Source organism: Monodelphis domestica, chromosome 1, assembly GCF_027887165.1.
Source record: "Monodelphis domestica isolate mMonDom1 chromosome 1, mMonDom1.pri, whole genome shotgun sequence".
Taxonomy (NCBI): Eukaryota; Metazoa; Chordata; class Mammalia; order Didelphimorphia; family Didelphidae; genus Monodelphis; species Monodelphis domestica.
In genome coordinates, this window is record NC_077227.1 from 530,394,613 (window position 1) to 530,412,132 (window position 17,520).

At 38.5% G+C, this 17,520-nt stretch overlaps 1 protein-coding gene across 2 annotated transcripts in view; it reads left to right on the top strand.

Annotated features, from left to right (window-relative positions):
* The window catches only part of VIT (vitrin), a 181,409-nt gene that overhangs the window by 40,061 nt on the left and 123,828 nt on the right, over nt 1-17,520 (top strand). For both annotated transcript variants that reach the window (XM_056813270.1, XM_056813271.1), the window contains exon 3: nt 7,463-7,528. In XM_056813270.1, coding sequence (XP_056669248.1) covers nt 7,463-7,528 — 66 coding nt within the window. The remainder of the gene's footprint in view (nt 1-7,462; nt 7,529-17,520) is intronic.

The following is a 17,520-nucleotide window of genomic DNA, read 5'->3' on the forward strand; positions in this document are numbered from 1 at the left end:
ACTAAACTTCTCATTATTCTAGTCAATTCTCTAAGACAATAAGTTAGAGGGGATGTACTGACCTACATTAATAGAGAGAGTTTCCTCACCCAAGAGCTTCCTATATACCAATGAAATCACAGGTTCAGTTCCTATCACAGAATTTCAGAGTTGGAAAAGGTACTAGTGATCATTTAGTCCAATCCTATCTGAAAGGAATCCTCTTTGCAACCTACCTAATGAGAGATCATCCAGCCTGTGTTAGAATACCTCCAAGGATGGGGAACCCAATACCTCCCTTGGGAACCCAGACCGTATGGGGATAACTTTAATTGTTTAGCAAGTTATCCCTCATGAAAAAATCTAATGTCTCTTGAAGAATTCCACCCATTACTTAGTCTCTCTCCCTACCTCCACTCAGTCTTCTCTTTTTCAGGTTAAGTATTCCCAGTTCTTTCAAATGATTGTCACGTGGAACACATTCAAGATCTTTCATCACCTTGGTTGTCTTCTTCTGGGCAATCTTATCAGTATCATTCCTGAACTGCGATCCCAGAAATAAAAATAATACTGCAGATGTGGAAAAGTAGAACAGGATTATGACAGACTCTCTTACTGGAGTCCAAAGGCCAATCAACTTTTTCAGTTTCCGTATCACACTGTTGAGTCATTTTGTATGTTAAAGATTTATTATCAACTCCATTTTAACATGTTGTGAGTTTTTGTTATTATTTATTTAAAATTAGAAATCAGACTAGATGGAGCAAATAGGTTTTCATCTAGTTGAATTCATTTTACAGATAAGGAAACTGAGGTTTGAGATGGTAAATGGTTTACCTAAGGCTACACAAATAATAAATGACAGAACCAAAGGTCTCTATATCTCAGAATCCAGCATTCTTTCCTCCATACCATTCTGCCTCATTCCATCAAATCTTTGGTTACAGACATAAATCAATATATTCTCCTCTCTCCATTATTAAGTAAGACGATTTCAGAAAGTAAATAGCAGTAAGTCTTGCTTTACTGCTAACAGTTCTAATGGCCTCAATATAACAATTTTTTAAAAATCTGTTAAATCATCCTGGATATATTTACTTACAATTCCATTCCGTTTTTCTAGGACTTTATAGCCAGAGGGACCAAATAATGCTCCTGTGATTCTGGGGCACACACGTGTGCATGCACACGCGCACACACACACACACACACACACACATACACCTCTCCATCACCAGTGGTAAGGAGATTGCTTTCAGATGGGTCACTGCTTTGAACCTTCCATTAAGCACTGGCAACTCTGTCACTGTTGCATAGGCTCAGCTGGGCCTCTTAGAAAAGGAAAAATTAGGCCGATTTCCTTTCATCCAAACTCCCCATGCATTTCACCATCTCCAATTTAGCAAGAGAGCTCTTACAGAGGAAGGATGAAGAAAGATTTGCTTTAGGGCACAAGCACATTAGGAGGCCTTCCCTGGTCAGCTAGCTGCCTGAAGAGTGGTTTCAAAAGAGTCTTTAATTAATAAGCAAGGATTGCTGAAGTCAGAGCCAGTATCCCACCAAAAATAACAACCCAACCTACCACTACTGTTAAACTGAATCCAACCGTGTGCATTTTCACCCTGGAGGAATTTCTGTGACAAAATATCAGTGATCCTGGGGGGCGGTGGATCTTAATGAAAGCACTTTCAGTCCTAATGATAGCAAGATAGAGAAACCACAGACAACAGAAGTGCTCTCAGAACCAGACTGAGAGTTTTCAGTGACCACAAAGATGGCAACTGATTTTTTTCTCCAACTCTGGTAAAATTTCATATGATCAATTCCTTACAAAAACTTTTTAGAAATATTAATTTAGTACTTGTTTCACTTAAAACGTACTCCACAACTCTGGCTATATAGCATCGATTCAATTTGATGTAGTAAACATTTACAAAATGCCTATTGTGTACTAGCAATAGAAGATTAAAAAAAAAGATCAAGCATAGACCTTGTTCTAATGGAACTTATATGTGATCACAGACAAGCCAGGTAGCCAAGCAAGGCCTCAGTTTCCTCTCCTCTAAAATAAAGGAGTTGAACTACAGGGCCTCCAGGCCCCCTTTTAGCTCTAAATCTATAAACCAATCTATGATCTAATCTGATAATCTAATGGAAAACATCCTCACATATCACTATCTTACAAGGAAAAATAGATTAAGGGCAAAGAAGAGCTCCAAAGTGTTGTTTGAGGAGAGAGATATCATTTTCATAGGGAAGAGATGAGGCAAGTGGAATCAGGAAGGGTTTCTTATCTCTTGAGTTAATATATAACTTTAAATATAGGCTTCAAAAGCTGGAGATGGAGAGAGGAAAAGACTATCTGTGGAGCAAAAGTAGCAGAACAAGGAGAACATTGTACACAGAGACTGATATATTATAGCACAATTGAACGTAATGGAGTTCTCTACTAGCAGCAATGCAATGACCCAGGACAATTCTGAGGGACTTAGGAGAAAGAACACTATCCACATCTGGAGAAAGAACTGTGGGAGCAGAAATGCAGAATAAAAATAGATGATGGATTACATGGTTTGATGGGGATATGATCAGGGTTTTCATGTTAAAAGATCACTCTGGGGCAGCTGGGTAGCTCAGTGGATTGAGAGTCAGGCCCAGAGACAGGAGGTCCTAGGTTCAAATCTGACCTCAGCCACTTCCCAGCTGTGTGACCCTGGGCAAGTCACTTGACCCCCATTGCCTAGCCCTTACCACTCTTCTGCCTTGGAGCCAATACACAGTATTGACTCCAAGACGGAAGGTAAGGGTTTAAAAAAAAAAAGCTCACTCTACTGCAAATATGAATAACATGGAAATAGGCTTTGAACAATGATACCTGTATAACCCAGTGGAATTGCTTGTCATCTCCAGGAGGGGAAAGGGAAGGGGGACAGATCATGAATCATGTAATCATGGGAAAGAAAGGAAGAAAGAAAGCAAGGAAGGAAGGAAGGAAGGAAGGAAGGGAGGGAAGGAGGGAGGGAGAGAGAGAGAGAGAGAGAGAGAGAGAGAGAGAGAGAGAGAGAGAGAGAGAGAGAGAGAGAGAGAGAGAGAGAGAGGGAGAGAGAGGGAGAGAGAAAAGACTATCTCAGGCATGGGAAGTGGTATGAACAAAGGCACAGAGACTGGCTAGTACAAGACGAAAAAGAGGAGTAGAATTGTTTTAATTTGGTTAGGAACCAAAGTACATGGAGGGGAGACCCAAGATATAAAACTTGGAACAAGACGGGGAAAGTTCCTAAATGCCAAAATCAAGAATATGTGTGTGCGAAAAGATAGATGGATGAATGGAGAGAGACAGACAGACAGAGACAGAGAGAGAGAGATGGATAGACAGACATATACATATATGCCCATACATGTACATATACATATATGCCCATACATGTACATACACACATATGCGTATAATCTATCAATTTTATTTTCACCCTCATCTTAACCTGTGATATCTTAATACATTCCTCGTCCTCCATTCCCTTAGGTACCCTTTCCTTTTGAAACTCTCTTCAGCATTTGACACTCTTAACCACTTCTTTACTGATTAACTGTTTGAAATGGCTTCATAATATGGCATTTTCATAACTCCTATCTGTCTAACAAATTTAATTCCATTTTTAAATGTCTAGAGCTTGGAACAAAAGATTAATAAAAGATAATTGTTTTTCAAAGACTAAATGAATAATAAATATTTAAGTTGAATTGAAAAAACTATTTTAATAGTCATCTACATAAAGATGATAATAGAACTGGATGAGATCCAGGCAAAATTTTAGAATATTATTAAAGGGGATGTTTATGAACACTCAGGAATAGAAGCAGTAACCACTAAGGGCTTCTGTGTCTTCATCAAGAGCAGGTCATATGAGACTAAATTCCTTTCCTTTTTTGGCATGGCTACTAAATAAGAGCTAACATTTAATAATGCCTGTGTGTGCCCATGTGTTAATCACTTGGTTAATCTTCACAACATCCTTGCCCACAGTCATACAGCTAGTGACTGGGATCAAATTTGAATTGACTTACTACAGAAATTCCAAGGGAATTCTGTGTATATAGTTTATTTGTATTTCAGCAAAGTACTTGCCAAAGTCTCATGTTCATCTCTTACTACTTAGTTTCCTTAAAAGTTCAACTTTAATCCCACCTTCTGTAGGAGGGCTTTATTGATTCCATTAGCTGCCAGTGCCTTCACCCCTGTAAGGTTACCTTCCATCAACTCTGTCTCTTAAAAACCTATTTCTGTGCCTTTTGCCTATCCCCATTAGAACATAAGTTACCTGAGTGCAGGATTTGGTTTTTTCTTTTTCCTTGTTTCCCCAAGCTTGGTATAGGGCTTGAGTCAAAGTAAGCACTTAATAAATTCTTGTTGGTTTATTGGAAAATTTGGTTTATTTCAGTTGGCCTCAAGAGGTAGAATCAGGAGCAATGGATGGAAGTTATTGAGACAGATTTTGACTTGATATAAGCACACACTTCTTATCTAAAACTGGAATGGTCTGCCCAAGGGGTAGTGTGTTCTACATCAGCAGAGGTTTATCTGTTTGTAGAACAGAGTAAAAAAAGGCTTCTTATTCAAGTGTTTATTGGACTAGTTGACGTTTAAGATCCCTTTCAGCTCTGTGATTCCTTGATTCTGCAAAGTAGTGAGTTCCCATTATGAGAGATCTTCAGACAAAGATTTGAAGATCTTTTGTTGGTGAATATGGTAGAAGTACAGTTTAGACTAGATGGGCTTTGGAGTCATTTCACTTCTAAGATTCTGTTTCTCATTTTCGTTCTCCCCCACCTCTCTTATATTTTCTATCCATCTCCCAAAACAGACATACATGACAATCCCATAGTTCTAGGGGGGTATGCTATACCTACTTCAATACTTACATTTCAGACATTTATGATTTCAGGGAGGTAGGTGCACCATCAACCACTGTGGCATACAACCATCACAGGATGGTTTTTCAGTGTCAGGTGGTCAAAACAATTAATCTTCTTGCAATTAACCCTGTGATTGATCTCTCTGAACTCAGTTCTATTAGTCCTCAGAAAACAGACATGCAATTCACTCCAAGGCTTTCCAAACTTAGGTGAACTCATTAGAGTTTATACTTTATGAACATAGACTTCAAGAAGCCAAAGTTATTTGTATGCTACTATGAAGGACAAAAATAAGCCTCATCAACTGTCAGCATTTAATATGTTACCAAACAAATATGGCTCCATTTCACAATTTATCCTACCTGTGGAATAATTTTTTTCTTTTTGAGAATTTTATTTATTTGTTACATTAAAGTTCTCTGGTATCTCCATCCCTCCTTTTCTCTCCCATCCCTTCTTCTCACCTCACTATATGTATGTATTTATTTATAAAGCTATGTCTTGCTTATTTCTACAAATCTATTCTTTCTCTGAAGGTGGACCTAGGTAATTCTTCAAACAATATTTGTTACTATATATTATATTCTCTTGGTTATGCTTATTTCCCTCTTCATAATTTCATGTACGTCTTTCCATGATGTTTTAAAAAATTAACCTGCTTGTCATTTCTTACAGGACACTACAACCATATGCCACAACATGTTCAGCCTTTCCCCAATTGATGGGGGGGTAAAATCCATGGAATAATTCATAGAATAGTGAATACTGTGTTTTAATGCATATATATAATACACAAATAAGATGCATACTAAGAGTATATCATTGATTCAGTCTGGTCCCATTGTCTAAAGGCCAGGTATATTGTACTTCATTCCTTCCCAGGGTTTGTCAGTTGCCTAGAGCAGAGATGTCAACCAGAGCTGAATTCCCTCCTCAATGTCGTAAGTGCCAACAGAACTAGATAAAAAGGAACCTGGAAGTTATTTAATAAAATAAGTTAAAATGTAGTGAAACATATATAGTCTTACATTTTGAAACTAAGTCAATATGTAGCCCAAAGAGATCCTTATGTATGTTGTAGTGGCCTTCATTTCTATTGTAGTTTTTACACCACTTCCCTAGAGAGCTATTAGATCTCTTATTCTCTGCCATTGACTATAGCCCCCAAAACTGTGATTCCTTCAATTTTAGGAGTCCAAGCTCCCAAAGTCCATTTAACCACCTTATAAGCTTTTACAGAGAAATTTTCTTCAAAGATATAGTAAGAAAAGCTTAGAAACACTTCCCATCAACATCTTTTGGCATAATTTCCTTTCCCTCCCCACACTATACTGTCTCTGGGAATGAAAGGGAGATTAGGTTCTCAGTTAAAGTCAGATCCTACAAAGCATTAGTCCCATTAAATTCCAGACCAAAGCTGCCCCCTCTACCTTCCCAGAATCCCAGCTTCTCAGGGCTTCCCTGTTGGTCTAGCCTCAATTTCTGTCCTCCAAGGGTCCCATGACTTAAGTTCCCAGATCTAAGGACCTCACTCTTTGCCCTGAGAATTGAAAAAGACAAATAAAACAGATCAAAACTAGTATCCTGTTTCTATAGTATCCTATATATACTACATACATGGACAAAGGGAAGGTGACCCATCCCCACCATACTCCTTACAATCTTGTGTCACCTTCTATGAGTGAAGGAGTCCCTCATCCCTGGACAGTGCCATAGTGAGAAAGCAAATATCTAAAGTCAGGTAGACTTAAAGATTCATACAGTTCTGGCTACACTGCCAATGGGGGTTGGGGGTGGGAGGCTGCCTTCCACCAAGTGACAGACCACTACAGAATATTCATGCATGCATCAGTCCTCCTTGTCTCCCAGAAGCAGTTCTCTAACATCATTTGGTCATGCACCAAATCCCATTACTCTAGTACCATTTAAAATGTTGTTTTGATAGGTTCACCAGAAGGATGTGAATCAAAGATGTCTTTAGAGAATAACAATTTTGAGAAGCTTAAGTTGGGAATTTGTCTGTTTGCCATAATTTAGTTTATTGTAGTTAGTCCCCGACTGCTTCTGTCTCCCCAAAAGATTCACGTCTCTCAAAGACCTTTTGAATCATCCTCACTTCTTATATTCTTAGTTGAAGAAAACGGGAATATTTAATTTTGAAAAAGGAAGACAATGAGGATATGGTAGCTTCTTAAAGTATTTAGTGGATCATCATGTAGGAAAAGGACTAGACTTGTACGGCTTGGTCCTCCAAGATGAAACAAGAAACAGCAGACCAAAGTTGCAGAAGCAGGATTCTGCCCAGAGTGAGGCCATTTCCTAACAACTAAAGCTATCAGAAAGTCTAACAGCTTGCCTCCAGTAATAATGAGTTATCAATCAATCAAGGGAGGTCTTTAAAGAGAAGTTGGATGAGCAATTGTGAGGGACATTATAGAAAGGACACTTTTCAGGTTTGGCTTGAACTAGATGACCATTGAAGTCCCTTCCAACTCTGAAATTGTTTGATTAGAGACAGCAATTATATTAAATGATGCTAATTAGCCTTTTCTGCACTTATTCTATTTAGTGTTGTTGCTGATTGGAAACTCTGAAGCTAAAGAAGTCACCAAGAAGAGTAAAAAACCAAAACTCTGTAAGTAAAAATAATAATTTCTGTTATAAAGCTGGTTTTTTCAATAAGGGATAATCCACTGGGAAATTTGGAATAATTTTAAGTTTTATGTTTAATCATTTTATCCCTGGAATTGAACTCTTAATGAGTTTAGGGTAGTTGGTATAATATACTTTATTACTCTGAAATGCACACCAAAAGACACTTAAACTCCCATAGCTGAACTAGGGTACAAATTTCCCAGGTTTTAAGAGGGTGTCTCCCACTTAGCAGCCAAGAAATTGAGTCTGAGCAACTACAGAAACTTAAGTTTTGGCCTGAACAGAAAGCTCCTAGGAAAGCAGCCACCCAGTACACCCAGAAGCTATAGCCAAATCTGAGAAAAACAATGAGATATAACACCCTGCTAGGGAAGGAGAGTGGGAGGAATTAGAGAAAGTAAAAAACATTTACATGGTAGAGAATTAACCATAGGATGAATTGGAAGGTTAACTTTAAAGGCTATTTAATCTTCTAGTGGAAACTGAGGCCCAGAAAAGTTAAACAACTGCCCAAGGTCATGCAGGTAGTCAAAAGAAACATTTCAACATAAGTCCTGCAGAGGCAGCTCTCTGTTTACTGTTCAAGGATGCCACTCAGGATTGCATAAAAGGATCCAAAGATATCAGGGGTATTTGAGGTAGCTATGTAGCGTGGAGAGGTTTGGTGGTGCAGTGGATAGAGTTCTGGTCCTGGAGTGAGGAAGACATAAGCTTAAATTCTGTCTCAGACACTTACTAACTGTGTGACCCTGGACAAGTCATTTAACCTCTTTTTGCCTTGGTTTTTTCACTTGCAAAATAGGAATAACAATAACATCTATTTTCTAGGATCCCTGTAAGGATTGAATGAGAAAATAATTGTAAATCACTTAGCACAGCAGTAACTGGCCCATAGTAAATGCTATATGAATGTTATCTATTATTATTATTATTATAGTTAAGATTACATGATTGTTAAAAGAATTGAGGGGAAATTTGTCATTAAATTTTCATTGGAACGTAAGCTTAAGAGCAGGAACTGTTCATTTTTATTGTTATATGCCCAATGTCTGGGACATAGTAGGCATTTAATAAGTATCTGTTGGATTGAATGAGCAAGATTAAATTTGAGGTTCATTCCACTAAGGATCAGCTCTCCAACTGATTTTATAATTAATGCATCTTTAAATGGAAAAAGTTCATCATTTGAAATAAAGAGACTTCTTCTATACCTTTAAGCCCTACATGTGGGACTTCCTGATGGAATGAGACAGAACTAGCCTAATACCCTGAAATGCTAATAGGTTCTAATTGTAATTAGTATTTCATGTCCGAACCTAGCCAGGAAGACTGGCCCTGGGGCAGATATGTGGAAAACAATGATTGGGTTAATATGGAAACTAAACACACTACCTAAGCATTCTGAATGAAGAGTTTGTGTTTTTTCCTAGAGGCAAGAGAGATTCCTTAAAGACTTTCAGACAAGGTAGTGACATGGGCAGACTTGTGCCTCAGGAAGATTATTTTGGCAGATGTGAAGGAAACTTATGGTGCAATGGGAAGAGTATAAGATTTGTAAGTCAGAGAACCTCAATTCAAATTGCAGCTCTGCTACTGACTACTTGTTTCATCTGGGCAAGTTGTTTGTGCTCTCTGGATCTGTCTCACCCTTTGTAAAATAAGAGGGTAGGACTAGATGACTTTTGAGGTAACTTCCCTTTCTAAATCTTGGCTCCTATGGTTCCATACTGCAGCCAAAGTCATTCCTTGTCATCTGTCTGACTTGGACATTCCCCTATTCAAAAAACTGCAATGGCTCCCCATTGCCTCTAGGATGAATATAAACTTCTCTGTTTAAATCTCAAGACTAAATATATCCCTAACCTAGCTTTCTAATGTTTTGGTACATTATTCTCTCTCTTACACCCAGCAAAAAGGGCCATCTCTATGTGTTATAGTTTCTCAGCTGCTTCAGTCATGTCCAACTCTTCCTGATCCCATCTGGGGTTTTCTTAGCAAAGATATTAGAGTAGTTTGCCATTTCTTAAAGAAAGAGAAAGAGGTCAGTGTCAGGGGAGCACTTCAGGCATGGGAGGATGGCCAGTGCAAAGACATAGAGATAGGAAATGGAATGATAGCTGTGAAGAACAGAGAGAAAGACAGTTTGCCTGAATGATAAATTGGAAGAAGAGGAGTAATATCGAGTGAAACTGGAAACCTGGAGTGGGGCCAAGTCGTATAAGGCTTTAAAAGCTAAACAGAGGAGTTTGCATTTGATCCTAAAGGCAATAGGATGCCGATGGAGTTGGTTAGTAACCAAATCACTTAGTTAGGTTTGAGCTTAAGAAAGATACTTTGGCAGAATGTGTAGGATGGACTGAAGTGGTGAGACTTGAGACACAGATACCAATTAGAAGGCAATTATGACATTTTAAGCAAGAAGTGATGAGGGCCTGAACTAGGGTGGACCCTGTGTGAGTGGGAAGATTGGGTTAGACATGTTGTGGAGATAGAAGTGGTAAGATCTGGCAATTGATTGGATAACGGGGTGAGTGAGAGTGTATAAGATAATATTAAAATTATCATTTCGATAGAGAGGTAGAGATGGGTAGTATGAAGCTCAAAGAAAAAAAGTTATTGAATAATGGCAACAGAGGAAGGAACTAAAAGGGACATTGAGGATCATGTCTAGTCTTACTTTTGCCTAAGTGTATTCGGTGGTTGGGTTGTGGGGTGGATGGATGTCTAAGGTTATGGTACCTTTTAGGGAAAGCCAAGCTTCTTTTATCTCAAAATGATGCAAAAAGTATCCATATCCACAAGAGAATAAGAGATCTAAGAAAAGGAACATTTATTAAATAATAGGAAAAGATACAGAAGGTTTTAGCAGAGTGGGTGAGGAACAAAGAATGGTCTTGGGAAGGATAAGGATTAGGTAGATGGAGATGAGAGGCTGGAGAGCTCATGCTAGCTCCAAATGGTTCTACAGAGTAATAACGACCAAGGATTGGAACTAGAGCCTCAGAACCAGAGAAGGAAAAGAAGGGCTCTTAAGGGTTAGGGAAGGACCCTGGGTGGAAGCCCCTGTTTGCGTCAGTGCTCAGAGGAAATGGAGGGGCGCACCTGCTACAAGGGAAAAGTAGACTCCAGAGTATTTGGTTCCCAAATAGAAGAAGGTCTCTAAACTTAACTCTGAGCTTGCTGGGAATGGATCATCCACCATCATCAGTAAAGTGGTTCTTCCTTGACTCCAGACTCTCAACTTGAAGCAAGGCACCCAGGCTCTGGATCACAGGTTGCCTGGAGGAAGACTGCTGCCCTGCTCTAAGAACTCAGAAGATCAATGACAGCTCCAACTAGTATTAATGCTTTTTGCTGTTGCAAAGATGTTCCCACCATTCAAGGCTCTGTTCCCTATTGGTTGTCTATACCTGTGACTCAAAAGCCATTGAGGACAGAGTAGACACCCAGTAAAACTAAGTAAAGTTTATAGTCAGTGTCTTTTCCCCTGCCTTGTTAGCTGGCTGCTCAGGGACTGGGTTCGAGGACCTCCTTCTCCTAAGAACCAGTTGCCCTAGAATAGTGATGGTGAACCTTTTAGAGACCACTTGCCATACCATGCCCCCCCTACTGAGTGCTAGGCATACCCCACACCCCTCTTAACCCACACAGGGGAGGGAGAGAGAGCTACCATTGGGCTTCTGGGTAGAGGGGAAGGTGAAGTGAGGAATGTCTTATTTGCGTGTAGAGAGGGGGAAGAGAGTGGCCCCATTATTCTGCTTCCCTCCAGCTCTGTCACTTGTGAGCTCCCCACCTTACCACTCCCCCCTTTATGTATTCTCATTGGGCTGCTGGGTAGAGGATCAGGTGAAGCAAAAAAAAATGTCATCAGCACTGAGATGAAGAGGGGAAGGAAGAAGCTCTGCCTAGGTCCCTCTGCCCTTCTAGTAATGAACTCAGGCAGGGAGGGGTGGCATAAAACCACAGAGAGCACTCTGTGCCATCTTTGGCACATGTGCTATAGGTTCACCAACATGACCCCTGAATCTATTGCTTCTTTGCCCTTAGTTACTGCAAAGGTGCTGCATTACTCTTCCATGGCATCCTCTTTCTCCTTATCTATCAGATGCCTACCTTGAGTCTTCTTCCCTAGATTCTGAAATTTCTGTGTCTATTAAAGTATAAACCTACAAGGCTTACTATATGTTGAGTTTGAGGGTAGGGTTGATCTGGTTCTGTGATTTTATCAGTAGGTCAATTAAGTGAGGGAGTGGGCAATGCACTGGACTTGGAAGGAGGAAGATTTGAGTTAAAAATCCTCTTAGACATGTATTAACTGTATGATCCTGAGCAAATCATTTAATCTGTCAGCTTCATTTTCCTCATCTGTAAAATGGGAATAATAGCACCTACTTCAATGGGTCTTTGAGAGGATCAAAGAAGATAACATGTAAAGCAGCTTGCAAACATAAAAGTGCTATAGAATTATTAGTTATTAATGTTAGAAGCTCTTTAGATTTATGCAACATGCAACTGATTTAAAACCTACAGCCTCAGAGGAGGCATCACCACTTAGAAAGAGCACCAACTCTGAAGACAGAGGTGTAGATTATGATCTTAGATGGTACTACCAACATGATGTGATCTTGAGTAAGTCTCTTAACTTCCATGGAAGTTTCCTTAATCTGTAAAATAAGGGGTTGAATTAAATGTATCCTGATGCCTCTTTCACCTCTAAATCTAGGATCCTAAAGTTGCCTGTGGACACAGAGAAATTGAGTAATTTGTCCATCATCACATAGCTGGGCAATCAATAAACATATATTAACTTTGTGCCAGAAATTGTACTAAACCCTGTGGATACAAAAAAAAAAGGAAGTTGCTCTTCTTAAGGATCTCACAGTCTAAGGGGCTAAGATACCAGAGAAACAAAAATGTGTCGATAAGCTATATACAAGGTAAATTAGAAATAATCAACATGGAGAAAGCAATAGTATGTAACAGAGACAATACCAGAAATGAAATCTTGCTGGCTTTCTTTCCAATATACCATGCTGCTTCTCTCTGCCAAGGGTTTCCATTTAATAAGGGATTCTTGACAACTGAAAAATCTTTCAGTCCCAAAGGAGTGAAGCTGCAACAGTGGGATGACAGGCAATAAAATTGATACTTTGAAAAAGAGGCTTAGCCTGGGGCCCTTTCAAATTATGCAGCATAAATAGCTCTCTACCTACTAGTAAGGTTGTTCAGGTCTGAAGAGACTCTCAATAATATGATGATGACAGTTGCCATCATCTGCACCCCTCCGAGCTTTCTTCCACTTTTCCTGTTTCTCTTCCTCTTTATCCTTCCTTCTTACATACTTTCTTATCCTTCTTCCTCACATAATTATGTCATAGTTTTGCTAGTGGTTACTCTTGGCTTCCACTGACATTGGGAAGCACCCAAATGACACCCTGGGCTAAAAAGATTGCTGAGCTGGTGATACTAGAGAGAATGTCAAAGATTATCCTAAGGACTAATCTATATGCTGTCACCCCTTCTTAAAAAGGTAGAAATAAGGAAAGAAAATAGTTATCAAATTGGTCCCAAGCCCTACTGTGTACATCCATCTGCAACATCAATTTGTACCTTAGCTGTCATGTAGCCATAGCCAAACAAAGTAAAGGCACTCTCCTTGCATTATAAAAAGAGAATGTGTAAAAGGAAACCAAACTCTGAGTAATTGAAAAACCAATAATGTTCCTGGAGAACAGATAATGAATCATACTTATGTCCTCTCTGCCAAAACATTGGAGACGACTAGGGCAGAATCTCATATATGTTGTCAAGATGGGGTCGTTATATTAAGGGATTTTGATTAACTGTTTTTCTTTGTTACAAAGGAGAGTTCAATTCTTGGGGTTTGTGTGAGGAGTTATTTCTGGAAATTATTTTAATGTCAAGACAAAAGGCATCAATAAAATATTTTAATTTAATCAAAATTTTCCAAAAGAAAACAAACTTCCTCTTTTTCAAAGATAGTCATCTTTGAATCATCAAATCTCTATAAGATTTCTAAATTTATGCATTTGAGGCCAATAGATGACTTTATCTACAAATGTCTAATATGCCAATTGAGTGAATATGAATCTTCAAAAGTAGATTCAAATATATGGCCTAAATGTAATTGAGAGCTTTTTTTTCTGATTCTAGTTCAGAAATATTAATTTAAAGGTTTAGAATGAAAATGTTATTTTTATACAATTTTGTGAGGGTTATAAATTTTAAGTATTAGCTTCATGGATCTGTAGACTCCAGGCCTTTATATTTAAAAAGAAAACCCATTCTTTAAAATGTGAACCTTTTAACCCAAACTAAAAGTCTGACAAAAGCACACAAATCACTTCTATCAAACACATCTAAATAGTGGGGAATGACACAAAGTGTTTAAAAGAGGAATAATAATTTGTCAGCTTCATAATCTCTCTGATGGTCATTTTCATGAGAAGAATCCCCAAAGCATTCTAAAATGGTATCCAAAATAATTTATAGACCAGTGATGTTGAACATTTTAGAGATCAAGTGCCCAAACTGCCACCCTCACACTGCCTGTGAGCCTCCCCCTTACCCCAGACAGGGGAGGGAGGAAGTGCTCCCATTGGGCTGCTAGGCAGGGGGGCAGATGATGTGAGAAATGTCCTCAGGCACATGTGAAGAAGGGGTGGAGAGCAGTTCCCTTCCAGCACATGTGCCATAGGTTCACCAACATGGTTCTAGCCAATCCCAGGGTAGTGAATTGAAATGGAGAGTATGTTGGTCTTGTAGTCAAGGGAGATCTGAGTTTGAATCATGCTTCCAATCTTTATTAGCTGTGTGGTCCTCATCATATCAATCTCACTGAGTTTCAATTTCCTAATCTGTTTCCTAATCTTGGAGCTAATAATACCTGCAATACCTATCTTGAAGGTTTGTTGTAAGGGAAATTATTCTACAATGTGATTTTTTATCAATAAAATAATGAATATGAAGCTCTTTCCACACCTTAAAATACCAAATAAATGTCAACTATTATTACATTATCTTGAAGTCAATATCAAATGAGAATTCCAAATGAATGAAATGATTAGAGGCACCAACCAGTAGCAAAATCTTATTTTCTGCTGTTTCTATTGCTCTCTGTAATACCAAGCCAAAATTAGCACTCTAAGGCACTGTCAGGTTATTTCAAAATAATCTATCTGTCCAAAGTGTGAAGGCCTCCCAGTGAAAATCTTTTTTTTTTTCTTCACATGAACCAGAAGATGAGAAGGCCATGGTCCTGGGGCTTAGAATCTTGGCCAGAAGTCAAGAGAAGAGTGTCAGGGAAGATGTGTTTACTTGCCCTGGGAAATACAGGGCTTGCTGAAACATTGGCATGATATGAGGAATCTTGGTACATGAATAAGTCTTTGGTTCCAGAATGCCAGTAGCTTTGAATTACTCCAGAAAGTGTTGAAGTTAGAGTCAGGAAAAGTTCCAAATTCAAATCCTCATTCTGGTGCTTAGAGGGCAAGTCACTTACCCTCTAAGCCTCAACTTGAATCCCACACATATATGAAAATCATAAAAGGTTCCATGACAAAGACAATCTTAAATATAATCTTGTTCAAAGATTCAATTCAATAGTGAGCATCAACATCAAAAAAAGAAAGAAGACATATATGTTCATCTAAGGTGCTCACCAGTGTCATTTAGGATAACCTATACTCAAACTAAATATGAATACTGCTTATCAATGACAAGATTCTTCAGTTGTAATATGGTATTGTGAATAGAGAGCTAGCCTTGGAGTTAGGAATACCTGAATTGAAATCCTGCTTCTAGCAAACATCAACATTGACCCAGAACAAGGTATTTAAATTTATGGAATAAGGGAATCAAACACAAAATTATGAAGACAGGATATCCATATGCTATATGACCTTGGACAAGTCCCTTAACCTCTCTGTGCCTCTCCTCACCCATAAAATGATTGTGTTGAATTTGATGGACTTTGTGACCCCTTTCAGCTCTAATTTATCATCCTGAACTAAAGCAATACTACATTTATTGCATCCTGCCTGGGAACATTTCAAAGTCTCACATGTGAATTCTACAATCATTCAAAAGAGATAAGTTTAATTAATCATCCATACCCTAAAGACAAAGTGAATGAAAAAATGTTTATCATCTATACTACAATATGATTGAGAGATCTAAAGAATATTAAATTTGATCATGTTTTTGTTTATTGATTTTATGAAAGGATTTTTCTCAGCAAAGCAAAAGCAGCCTTAAAGATTTTCCTTTGATACAGTGTCTCTCTCAAAAGTAAGTCCAAATTATAGAATTTCATGATTGATTTGGTTTTAGAGATCTTGTTCAATAATCTTTGAAGTTTTATTTTTTTAAACCCTTACCTTCCATCTTGGAGTCAGTACTGTGTATTGGTTCCAAGGTAGAAGAGTGGTAAGGGCTAGGCAATAGGGGTTAAGTGACTTGCCCAGGGCCACACAGGTAGGAAGTGTCTGAGATCAGATTTGAACCCAGGACCTCCCATCTCTAGGCCTGACTCTCAATCCACTGAGCCACCCAGCTTCCCCCAATCTTTGAAGTTTTTACATCAGATGAGGTACCTATTCATTGAAAGTATTCATGAGTACAGAGAAGATGCCAGCATATCATCATGATTAGAACATTGATGTTTAAGTGGAGAAGTCCTATGTTTAAATCCTACCTCTGATTTCATTGTTCAGTCTTTCCAGTTTAGTCCAACTATTCATGACTCCATTGGGGTTTTCTTGACAGATACTGGAATGGTTTGCCATTTCCTTCTGAACTCATTTTATAGATGAAGAAACTGAGGTAAATAGGGATAAAAGGACTTGCCCAAGGTAAAACAGCTAATTCATGTCTGAGACTAGATTTGAATTCACAAGAATGAGTCTTCCTAACTGCTGTAATAGAGGGTTAGTCTGGTGGTAAAGAGGTCTCTACTCTTTCTCCCTCTCTCTCTTTACCACTTAACCCTCTATTACACTGCAGGGAAAGTATTATGTCCACTGTTCTACCTAGTTGCCTACCTCAGTTACTCTTTCTTCCTCTCTCAAACTGTGATTATAGAAAATATTGTACAAAGGCCAGCTAAACTGTGATTGCCATGATACATTCAGCCTGATTTGTAGTTGTAATAACCCTTTTTATAATGTAAATAATGACTTGTTTTTTATTTAGTATTTTTATCATGGGAAATGCTATCTTTCTTTGTAATAGATAATAAAAAATCTATCAAAGAAAAATTATATATTCCTTGATCAAGGGTCTAATTGTCTTTTCACCAAAGAATAGACTTCCTTTGGTAAAAAACAAAATAATTTAGAAGTAAATCAGTTAGTAAAGAAGCATTTATTAAGCACTTACAATATGCCAAGCACTTTTCTAGGTGCTGGGGGGTGGGGTGGGGTAGGGTAGGGTACAAAGACCATTCTTGACTTCAAAGAGTTTATATTCTAATTTGAAGGCAATGTGTACTTGCAGAAGATAGAAAATAAATAAAGTCATTTGGGGAAGGCAGACAGTAGCAATTGAGGTCAGGTTGAGTAAGGATTCAAAAGCTAAACAGAAGCTTTTATACTATATCCTATAGCAGAGTTTCTTAACTTTTCTGTGTCGTGAACCCCTCTGGTAGTCTGCTGAAGCCTATGAAGTCCTTCATAGCATATTGTTTTTAAATGTATTGTGAAGAGTGAATCAAACTCTATCTATCAGCAACTTTTAAGTTAATCAATCAAAAAACTTAAGTACCCCTACTTAGTACATTACCAGGCACTAAGTATGAGAGTTCACAAGTCACTTGCTAGAGTGGATGAAAACTCCAGAGATCACTGCCCCCACCCCCACCCCCACCTCCATTCCTCCATTCCCACCCCCCCACCTTTGCCTGCAGTGCCAGGCAAATCAAAACACTGTGATTGGTTCCCATAATGTGGGAAA